The sequence below is a fragment of the Triticum urartu genome, chromosome 2A (genome assembly GCF_056163025.1).
Source record: "Triticum urartu cultivar PI428250 chromosome 2A, HENAU_Tu73, whole genome shotgun sequence".
In the NCBI taxonomy this organism is placed as follows: domain Eukaryota; kingdom Viridiplantae; phylum Streptophyta; class Magnoliopsida; order Poales; family Poaceae; genus Triticum; species Triticum urartu.
Window position 1 is genome coordinate 23,839,723 of NC_141874.1, and position 12,297 is coordinate 23,852,019.

General features: G+C 41.1%; 1 protein-coding gene across 1 annotated transcript; it reads right to left on the minus strand.

Moving 5' to 3' along the window:
• Positions 1-814: 814 nt before the first annotated feature.
• LOC125535214 (putative histone acetyltransferase HAC-like 3) lies at positions 815-9,075 on the minus strand. The gene is given in 18 exon segments (XM_048698260.2): positions 815-1,256; positions 1,258-1,306; positions 1,425-1,642; positions 2,072-2,416; positions 2,552-2,630; positions 2,954-3,093; positions 3,172-3,457; positions 3,544-3,686; positions 3,772-3,972; positions 4,088-4,216; positions 4,721-4,996; positions 5,080-5,352; positions 5,618-6,375; positions 6,465-6,686; positions 6,764-6,941; positions 7,251-7,359; positions 7,832-7,998; positions 8,756-9,075. Coding segments are annotated over 17 exon segments (3,585 nt in total). The 5' UTR covers positions 7,987-7,998; positions 8,756-9,075; the 3' UTR covers positions 815-1,232.
• Between the last annotated feature and the right edge of the window lie 3,222 nt (positions 9,076-12,297).

Genomic DNA, 12,297 nt, shown 5'->3' on the forward strand with positions numbered 1-12,297 from the left:
GATTACCCAGGGATAAGCACAAGGCTCGAGACAAATGGTCAAACATGAAACTGTGTTATGGAAATTTATTATGATTTAGTTAGATGAAAATACTGATCGACACTGAATTTCCAGTTTACGAAAGCTTCTCTTTGGTTTTCTAAAATTCAGTTTGGTGCTACCGTAAACCCTAAATAACCATGGTTTCTTCTTGTGCTACGACAGGGCGGCCAGCATCATGACAGGGCCACAGAAGAAGAAATAACACTGCTATGCTGAGCCAACTTTTGTTTGTGTCATGAAACCAGACACAACTCCGTTCCCGGGACTGAACTTGGCCCTCTAAGGCGAGGGCCGAGTACATGTAATCATTTGTGTGCTGTAAATTAAGGCCTTGAAACGTTTGGTGCTTCATCTTGTTTGTCTATGCTTCATCTTTTTTGTCTATAATTCGTTAAAGTGTTTGCCTATCCTACATGCTGCAGCACTGTGTTTTTTGTGTTCACATTAAGTTGCCAGTTTCTTTGCTTGCCCAGCAACATCATTCGCTGCATATGCTGACTATACCTTCACGTGTTACGCCAAAATGTTCTGAATGAACCTTCACGTGTTACGCCAAAATGTTCTGAATGAACCTTCACGTGTTACGCCAAAATGTTCTGAATGAATTTACAGCACCCGATGTAGATTACATATACTACGACTGGACCATCTTTTTGAAAAGAAGAAGCTTATAGAGTAACAAAATAATAACTTTGTCACAAGCACCCGATGCCGTCATCTTCAGAATTCTACAGCAGCAAGCACAGCTTCAGAAGCATCAAAGATGATGACAGGATAGTTAATATACACATTAACTGAACCTGGGTTAACATGGCTGAGCAAAATTGCGGCCTTGTTCGATTCAATGGGGTCAAAAGGGAGGGAGGGGGATAAAATAAATAAGAAACAAAATAATCCTATATCCTGTCAATCCATCATCTATGGCCTGCAGGAAACATATACAGGTATATTGTACCTACACCACTACATTTGTCAGGCTGCCTGTCTATGTAAGCTTCCGCCTTCTTCCCACAAGTCTCAGGAAAATCGGCGAAACAAATAACTCCGCTGCTGCTGCCGCCGCCACCAGGTCGCCGCTTTATTTATTTTGCAACTTGCAATCCAGTTAACGGGCGACGGCCAACAACTTATTGCATTTTCATCAACAAATCTTCTGCTCAAGAAAACCTAGGGGGTTAATTTCTGATCCGCTAGCATTCCACGGCACAGGGTCCAGCACCCAGCAGTAACCATTTTGGCCTTGCCCATGAATACCTTCAGATCTCTGAAAATGGAATTACAGAAAATCATCAGAAACCCCACGAAAAGAGATAATATATTGAGTGATGCAACTATGCATTTGGAGACAGCAGCTGTATAATGTGGATGAAGCGTGAATTTACCTGCATCTGGGAACTGAGCAGTCCCCGTGATCACACTGTTTTGAGTGAGTGAGCAGAAGTCTCCACATGAAGACACAATTCCTGCAACCTCCTTGGTTCCGGATAGCACATCGTACACCATGGTAGAACAACTTCTTCATTGTAACACACAGTTTGAAACTGCAATTATGCGGATCGTGGAAGCATTTTGATGCATGCACCAAGCTCTCAAGGTAGTCCTGCTTTGAAAACATGAAGTTCATTAGTATGGAACAGCGGGGAAAAAATATCATTCTAACAAAAGACAATTAAAGAAATTTATTTTAGAACTACACAAGAATCCAAAATAAGGAAAATCATCACATTCACAGAACCGTACCAAAAAAAGGATCATATTCCAAACAATACAAAAAAACTAATCACAGAAATCGTCCATAAATTAGGTAAGAGAACAAAACAAAAGAGAACTAGACTATCCAGTTAGAAATTTAACATCCCTTTGGGATTGCGGTGGATTGTGATAATCCCGTTTGTTTAACAAGAATTTGAATATTTGACTGTTTGTTGAAATAAACTTTTTCATAATTCTGTAACTATTTTTCCACAACACTGCAGAATAAGTCCAGCACAGAACAGTCCAACACAAAACTGAGACTTAAAACGGATACCTGCAGAGTGTAGTTTGGCAGTAGTTGCTGATTGTCCGCCTGTTTGAGTTTATGTATGTGCAAATTTTCGCCGTCTTGTTTATAGCATGAATCACAAAACTTGCAGCCTGCGCAAACCAGGCACCGCCACGCAAAGCGTTGATCCATTGCCCGGTGACAAGCAGAGCAAGCTGAATCATGTAGATTATAAAGAATCATCATTGTTGAGTGTTTTGCCCGTCGGAGTGTATCAAACTGGTATTGATTGTCTTGACAATGCTTCAAGAAATCTGTTCTGCTGTCAAAATACTTGCTTTCCATTGTTGGATCTCCATCATCAGTCTCTGGGAGAGGTTCTTCCTCTATCTGTAGAACAATTAGTTACTCTGGTAAGTACAAATTTCATCATAAATTTACCTAATAATAGCAACGTGAATATTTTGCTTGCTTTATTTGACTGATGAAATGAACTTAAAACTATAGCAGAGTTTATAATAGTACTCTTTGAAAGGCATGCTTTTGTTTTGTTGCAGCTGGATGCCTGTTCTTTTGTGGGGCACTTAGCTCCTCTGCATGGCATCTACAAGGAAGAACAGGCAAAAACATCATCAGTAATGGGTCCTATCTCAATGGAATGGGTAATTTATCAAGGAACAAAAACTGAGAAATTAAAAAACAGGGGTCATGTTAAGTCCAATTTGCAATTTGAATGACAGATGATCAATTCAAAAAGAAACTGGAGGGCCTGGGCGCTAGATGATAATACGTCTGTGCAGTTGGATTTTTCATAAGAAAAGGCATTCTCACTGCTGCTGCTTTACTAAGCTTTAATGTGGTCATAACCTAGGAGAGCAGATTACGTAAGTATAAGATAAAATAATAGTGATCGGATGAAATACTTACTGGTCACAAAGATGGAAGTTTTTGCAGCAAGTACACATCCAACTTTTACCAGATAAAATAGGTTGGTGGCAATGCTTGCAAAACTGCTGCAGACAAAGCATAATAAAGTCTTCTTTCATTGTTCTCATCTTTTCTCCAAGCTACCAACAATGAAAAATATGGTGTCAGTGCTGACGTTATAGTGAAAGGGGGATTAAACAAGATTAAAGTAAACTAACTTTGTGCACTAACAAGATATCCTCAGGGTTCCCTTTCCTGTCATCACGTTTGGCAACCCGTAGGGCCCTTCCTGCTTGTATGTCGTTCTTCTGCGAGGTGTCGTCGTCTTTCTTCTCGAGGAGTTTCTCTGCTTCCCCAGGCCAGAAATCATTCTCACAATATGGCAAGCATGCTGCAGAAATAACGGCCTTGCATTCACTGGTAGGCTGAAGAAAAAAATCGTACAGCGTGTTACGCTCCACAACTACACCCTCCCTAACAGCCTTCTTGATCAAGTTCTGGTACCTAAGAAGATTCATGAGAAAGCCCAATTTAGTACCATAAACAAATAATAAGGATTAAATCGTAATTATCATGTTATAAATACTGACCAGCTCCGAAGTTTGTCAGACCTCGGCATTTTTTGTGCCGTGGGATGACAATACAAAACATAATCATCACGCTTTGTAGATGGACAAGCCCATATGGAGCAGCTTACAAACCCTTGTTTCTTGCAGTAATCCAAATAGCCAATCTAAAGGAAAAACATATCGGAAGAATTTGAGCTCAACATGAAATCAAGAAAGTTAATATTAGATGAGTATTCGCATTTCTCATACCAAAATTTCATGGTACACAAAGGTACGGAGAGCTTCGCCACTTGCAGATTTGATTTCAGGCCTGAAGTACTTGACCGAATCGATATATGCAAGATAAACGTGCCTTTGATTTGGTGAGGGGCTAGCAGAACCGTACTCTTGTACATACATGGCAAACAGACAAACATCCACGCCTTCATTCTTTTGAAACAAGAGAATGGCCTGTACAGAACAAAAGGCACCAAAAGTTAGCCCTCATTATGTACTAAATAGCTGAAATTATTGTTAACTTGGATAAGGACGAAAGAATTTGTCAAATAAGGTATCACCCAATCACCTTCGATTTGTACGGAAATTCACCAGGGTAGTTTCCTTGTTTAAAAAAATCCCGAAAACGTGGTAGGACTTGAAGTACTCTTGCAGCAGAAGAAACCACTCTAACAGTAAGACCTTCAACTTCAGGTACCTAAAATATTGGAGTGCAAAAAGAAAGTTGCAATAAGTTTACTCCATAGTTAACATCAGACTGCAAAACAATTCCTAGAGACAGGCAAATAATATTAAGATCAACACAGACAGACTGAGGAAACATCAGCAATCAGAACTCATTTCATTATAATATGACATGAATCAAATTATCTCTATTCGAATCCAATAAACTCAACCACACAACTTGACATAGTTTAGAAAAGAAGATCCCGAAATGCAACAAATATTACCCAATTATATATACAGATAATTACTAAGTCGACAGAGGAAGATTGCAAATTTACAATGAAAGAGCTAATGTGTAAGTTCGAACGACATGGATCAAGAAGAGCAAGTAGCTCCTGGAAAATAATAATAAAGTATTAAAACAGGAATGTGATAGGTCTATGGTTAGTTGTATGGTCAAGAATTGCTGATAATATGGGAGTTATTTTGTATGTAGTAGAAGCCCACAGGATAATCACAAATATAGCACAAATACCTCTTCAACACTTTTTCCTGAAGCCCTTGCCCTCTGCAGCCGCTCATGCTCAAGCCGCACTGAAAGTCTCTGCTCGATATGATCGCTCAGTTTAGTTCTTGGTAACTCTAATGCTCCTAGAACAGCAGATGACTCCAGCAAATTTTTATCTCCGCTATCCTTCTCCTTCAATAAACATTTCGCACATGTATACTCCACCCCCTCCTCCATAACCTTAGGGTTAAAAAGGGCACATATTTGATGCTGCCACGCTTTGCACTTATCACACGCAACCCACTGAAATGGCACAAGTTGAACAAAAGATGAGGAATTTGTATATGATTAAGAATAAGTAGAGAGATGTAAGAAAAGCACATTACCCATTCAGACTCGGCATCTGTTTCTGCATAATTGGATCTCCTTTCATATTTAGCTTTTGCATTACTAACATGGTGGTGACATTTGGCACATATTGAAGTCTTATCACTTCCATTTTCCACAGGAACATAATAGGATCCCGTCGAATTTATTACTTTAAAACACAGGGCACAGAATCGTGGAGGAGGTTCAAAAAGAAGCCGCTCCATCCCACATAAGTTGCATGTATTTTGGTCAGGCAAGCCTGACTGGTCCTCTTCTGTAATCACCTTGTTCTGAAAGAAGGAAAAACAATTGAGACAACGAATATGACCTATAGCTCAAAATAACTAAATATTATGTACTATACAGGCAATCCAGCTAACATGATAAAACAAAAACTATTCTTGAGCCTGACTCAAGTGAAATTACATAACTACGTAATTTTGCATATTACTAAGTGGCATAATCTGTAGATATTCTAGCACAACTAAGGATCAAATGATATACTGATATTACAGTAATAGAAAACCGATGAGATCCAACAGGCTCTGAACTCACCGGAAAAATATGCTGGCCCAGACTTCTCATGTGATCTCTAAGCTCCTCAGCAGTTAAAGGATAAAGTATTGAGCCCCCTCTTTTCTTCCTTGTAGTTAGGCTGGCTACTAGTGATGTTTGATCCACTGGGCTAAGCTTAGAGTCCTTCATCTCGATGTCACCATTTTCATAACACAACCCTTCTTCAGCTTGCACAGCAGTCTCTTGCAACCTAAAATTCTCCATGGTATTGCTAGCATTGCTGTCCTGCAAGGAACAGCCAGATGGCGACTTCATAGATAATACTGTGGTTTCAGACTTTACTGTTTCAGAAGATGCATGAGGCCCATTGGCAGCAGGCTGCTGTTCCTTTGGAAACTCTATTTCATCGGCATGGACAGGAATGGGGTAATTAACCTTTAATCGTTTTGCCGGATGATGCTTGCCAGAAGATTCATCTGAAGCAGGTGAATTTGGCTTTGATACAGTGCTATTTGATGTCTGTTCAGCTCTCCCCACTACCTCTCTTACAGTGACACAATTACCAGAGTACAAGTCATGGCCTCCAGCTGTAATATTTGACTGATCTGATTGCTCTATTGGGTGACTCCAAGTATATAACATTTCCTTGCATTCTCTGTACTGTAGAGACGATGATACTTGGCCAGTGGAATATCTGTTGTTATTTGTAAAATTTGTGGTTCGGTCACACATCCCAGACACAGAACTGGAACTACCAGATGTCGATGGTTGTGGACTACCAACTTGATGAGCATCACCTGATACAATTTGATCATAATGTTTAAGATGCAAAATAGCTTAAGCTAAGTTTCATACATAACTCAAGTCAAGGTAAGTAAAAACTGACCTGGGAAATGGTTTTCTGTATGGCCAGTAGGCGCTCCACCACTGAAATCTCCAGCAAGACAGGAACTATATTTTGGTAGTGATGACATACATGGTGCAGCAGTGGTGTTTGCTAAGCTTTCAGGACTCCGTTTAATGTTATCAGCTGAAGAATGAGCAAAGTCGGTGGCAACTTCATGATGATTAGTTGGTGCAACTTCATGATGATTAGTTGGTGCAAATCCTGCTAAAATAAACCCAAAGTTAAAATTCTGAAGTTGTATTGTGAGGTCAAGATCGAAACTGATCATCTTAACTCACCCTGAGGATAAAACACATGCTGTATACTTGAATCTGTTGCTTCTACCCCAAGCTGTCCTGGGTATGATGTCGGTAAAGCTGCTGAAGAAGCCCAAGCATATATACTGTTGCCAAATGATCCACAACTGAGAAGAGCATTTACCCTAACTTCTAAAGTTTCAAAATCCATGTATTGGATCTGAGAGGAAAAAGTAGGTGTTAGCAAGTCATTCAGAATTATAATAATATGATTTAAACGACCAAATTCCATGAGTACATCACATCATCTAACAGTACCAGTACCATGAAAGGAAAACATAAAAAATTACAAGAATAGCTTAAAAATTGACAAACAGTTCCAAGTTCAGCAGAGCATGATTAAAGATAGCATCTAAAGATGATGTAACAAGAAAGCAGAAGAACCCCAAACAAAGCACCGAGTGAGGTCAGGGACAATTATAGTGAAACAGAGGAAAGAATTGTATTTGCAACAGGACACAACACAAACCTTTGATTCAGCATCCTTATAAAGCTGCTCGTCAATACTTTTTGAAACTGCCACAAGATAACGTGTGTCCAAGTTGTAGAACTCCTCTCTTCTTTGCAGGTAGTTTGCACTGGATAGATAAAGAGATCAAGATGTAGTGTGAAAACAGGAAATGTCAATGATAAATTATTTAGACAGACAGAACCACTTCATTATTTTTTCACCTCTCTAACACCCCGAATTATCTACTATGCATGGGTTTCAATCAAACAACAAAGTACAGAGACGATATTGTCATACATAGTATGTCAACATATTTTGCATGGACGTCTATGGCTGATGTCCACTAGTACAATAAGACACAACTGACAATTCACGTTGCCCAAATTTTATAAAGTTTCTCCAGTGACTGAAAATTGTAGTATATATGTAGAAAAAGACCCAAGGCATTGCAATCATTCTCAAGAAGTACACAACAATGCATACCACAAGAATATGAACAATGACACAATTGTCAACACAGCTAGAAAAAAAGGACCTACAATGTAACCATTGGTATTAGAATACGCATTGCTGTGGATATTGGTGGTTTCAGCACTTACATTCTATGTTTGATCACGAGACGGACTGGAGAAGTATCTGAATCCATATTATCCAGCTGAAGAACTTGCGCTGCAGTCTGTGTGCGAGGTTTCTGGACAGTAAAGCCACTTGGTGCATACTGCTGCTGGATCCCTTGCAGGGTTTGCGTCATCATCCTTCTAAATCACTTAAAATCAAAATATTTAAGTTAGTTTCAGGCTTATCAGCAGCTACAACCACCCCATATACAATAAATGGTCGGGGCCAATGGTAATAAACAAGAAAAAACCAAGCAATTATTATATATTAATACAATAGAAAGCAGCATTAGATAATCGCTTGTAAGAACTGAAATTTGTCCAGGGCTTTATACTAATCAGTTCATTGTACTAAAATGAGTTTTATAACCATTAAACTATGACTAACGGCAAGCACACAAACTGTATCCCAGGCTTAACCAGTTGAAAGAACTGAAATTTTTCCTCCTAGCTAAAATATATCACATGAAACTAGCCACTGATAAGGGAGAAGAATTATGTGCATAGAAAAATGTGAGCAAGAAGATTGGCATTGCTAAATAAAAGTAAAACCAATGTGACTTTCACATCCAGGAACTACACTGCGCATCATTTAAGTAAGAAAATGTACGACCTTAAAGGACACATTCATGTTTAATCAGCAATGCCATCCTCATTCAGATGTTCACTAGCATGTAATCAGCAATGCCATCCTCATTCAGTTAACACTCTGGTTACAGAATGGCCGGGCGAGCATAACAAGTACGACTAACAATCACGGCCTATGCTACAAACACTATTTTTTTCCTAATTAAAACGAGATTGGTTTCGGTCGACAGCGCCAGCAGCTCATCAGACCAGCAGCGCGTGATACGTACGAGCCACGGAGAAGTGAGGGGCGCGGGGGAGGGGAGGGGGAGGGCTTACTGGGGAGGAAGAGGCCGCCGCCCGTCGTCCGCTTGGCCGGAGGAGGCCGCCGCGGCTGCGTCGACTGCCTCGGCTCGTCCGCGCGGCGTCGCCGCCTAGGGTTAGGGTTTCGTCTGCCTTTCGTCTCGGTCGCGGCTGCGGCGGATCGGACGGTGGAGGCTTGTGATGGCTGTGGACCGCGAGGATCGGGGTTGGGGTTGGGGTTGGGCCGGGATTCTCTCCGCGAGCCAGATATCGGCCGTCACCCCGACTTCTTGGATCAGTCGGAAAAGGGGAAATTTGTCTCAGAAAAAAAGTCGGAAAAGGGAAATTGGGTGGGCGTCACAACTGGAATCAATCTTAGGAGTTCGGTAGCATAGTATAAATAACGAAAATATAAAGGTGAACATGGTTCGCATGCACCCATGTGAATAGTAAATGGAAAACGTTTAATATAAACCGGATGATTTTCTGTCCTCGTAAGCCGTCTGCTACGCGTGCCACGTGCCCCATCAGTCCACGCTTTTCCTCCCCCAGCTTATCCTTTCCTGGCGCCTTCTCGTCCACTCGTTGGTCTCCTCATCTTCTTCCTTTGCTTTTTCCCCTCCACCTGCTACTGAAAGGAAGAGGCAACGCCGGCCAAATCCATATCAACGCGTGCTGCATGGTGAAGCTCCCACCCGGGGGGACTGCAACGGCGGCCGCCGGTGCCGCAGACAATGAAGCATCCACCATCGCGGTCGCATCGTGCCGCGTCGCAGCAACCCCCGTCTTCATCGTGCTGCGTGTAGCAACATCCACCCGTCGCCGCGTCGTCGTCGCGCTGCGATGGAGCACCAACCAGCGGTGGGGCGGTGGAGTCCGCCATGCCGGTGCGGGCTGCAGTGAAACATCGTCGGTGGCGTCGGGTGCTGCGATGGAACATCGATGGACCACCTCCGCGCCGGCGTCAGCGCTGCAGTGAAGCGTCGCCGGCGACGGCGCGTGCGCGCCGCAGGGGGCGTTGAAACTTCGTCAGAGTTGCATTGAAAGCACCATCGGCTTGCAATGGAGTGCCTCCGGGGTGATCGGAGCTCCGCCGCGGCTATAATGGAGCTCCGCCGCGGTTGCAATGGAGCTTCATGGGAGCTGCAATGGAGCCCTGCCGTGGCTGCAATGAAGCTTCATCGGAGATGTCGTTGATGCAGCGTCGATGCATTTTTTGTGCTTGGTGTTGCCACGGCCATGGCCGCAATGCAGCAGGTCGGTGCTCCCGGAGCGCCCCCCGGCGCTGCAATGGAGCGATGTTAGTGATGCAGCAGTCAGCGGCGGCTCTTGGAGATGCGTTGTTGTGCGCGTAGACGGCCTCGATGCCACAGCGGGTGCTGCGTTGGTCTGGTGAAAGGGGATCAGAGGAGGAAGACGTGAGGTGGGGCTGTTTTGCTTGGATCGAACGGCCACCTAGCACTAGATCGGATGGCTACCCAGGCGGATGATTTCTCAGAGATATCATCCGGCTGATTCGTAGCATCATAGTAAATTCATTAAAAATACAAAAAAAATTAAAAAAAACATACTGAAATTTCGTGGTATGAAACTTAGTCATTCACGTGTGAAGTTTCATGATGTATTGACACCCATGATATTTTTAGTGAAGAAAATACAAATGCAACCATAATATTCATTAAACAGTGTTTTTTTATATTAGTGTTAATATTCATTGCCCAGGGTGCAGAATAAGTTATTCTTCATCCGAGATAATCTTACAATCGCTTCCCAGATAAATTACGTTTAGAATATAAATAGTTACATGCATAGTGATTCAATATGTAAAATTTGGTACGAGAAATGCGAATACTCATCTAATATTAACATAGTTTCGATTAGCTTCGATTTTGTCATTTTTGCCCATATTACCACGGATGTGATTTCTTCATAAAACTTCCTATGCGAGTATACCGGTTGACTATGTATATTACAAAAATAAATTCAGATTTTTTTTATTTTTTCTAGCATTTTTTTAAATTTATTATTCATAAAAGGTGTGTGCGCACCCATATTCATCAAATTTGTGTCCATATAAATAATGCCACATAAAGATTAAAATATGGCACGATCCAAACAATAAGCATACCGCAAAAAAATCGTATGAGTGTTAGAGTCGGCCCATGGGGTTGCATTCGGGTCGTGGGGTTGCATAAGCCACAGGTGACGACTTTGGCCTAATAAAAGGGAAAATCTAGCTAAACTATGGGCGTCCTTATTGGTTGTCCGACCTTCGAAGGAAAACTTGTAATTGAAATTAGCTACCCTGGCGTGAATCTCTTCAATAATAATTCCATGATGTCCTCTGTGCCTTCCTTCTATATCTTTCACAACGTATTGTGCGTCCGATGCAACAATTTTATTTTGGAGCCCAAGATCTACTGCAAATGCAAAGGCTTCGCGGCAGCTAGGGAAGCAACTACCAACAAACATTTCGCCCCCTCTTGATCGCTCGTTGGGGAGGGGGGAGGCCAAACCACGATTGGCCCAAAGGACTAGTTATTTTTTTAATGCCATAAAAACATGGTTTCTTATCAAAACAAAGGAAATCATAAATTTATAAAAATGTCATTATTATGAAAATATGAAAAATGCCGCTACTTTCTAAAACTTCCATTTTTTCTAATTTATAAATTTACAATGGTATGTTTAAAAAATGTGCCACGGGATCTATAAAAAGATAAGGCCTCTTTTGGTTCATAGGATAGGATTATCGTAGGAATAGGAATTTTGTAGGAAATGAGATGACATGTATCTCAAATCCTATGAGTAGGATTAGGAAACGAGATGTCATTTGGTTGACACCAAAGGAATTTTTCCATTGAGTCTAGGCTCATTTTTATTTTCCTATGAAATGTGGAGGATAGGAACCAATCCTATGTAGGAATAAGAATCCATTCCTATGAACCAAACGGCTCTAAAGGAAAAAATCCTATAAGAATCCTATCCTCTAGAATTCCTATGAAATTCCTCCAAACCAAAGGAGGCCTAAATTTATGAAATTTGCCATGAAGATGTTTCACGGTGCAAAAATGCTATGTTTTTTGGATTTCCTTATTTTTGCCTAGACATAAACAAAAATGTCCATGTGTAAACTTTTGCTTTATTTGGTCCACTGCACAAAAAATTACTTATAAAAAATGTTGTGTCAATGAAGAAATTGCCATGTCAATACAAAAATGAAATTTTCGTCCACTTAATAATAAAACCATCATCCTCTTGATAATAAATTTGTCATACAAATCTATACCTGCTAATAAAGGAAATAGGTACTCTTGGTCCATCATGCTATTTTGTATAAAACCTCATGATGTTTCTGATAATCAACTTGTTGTTCAGTTTTACATCGGATTTTTGGTTTCAAAGAGAACCCCCTGATGGTTTCTGGTATTCAACCCATGACTCAGTTTTATATGATGTTATTTTGCATGTTAAACGTTAAAAAAATGCAATGTATAATGCAACCTCAATCAATAGCGCACGATCCATCTTTCTTCATACCTGTGCCGATCCGGATTGTAAATGAACGCCATAGCAAA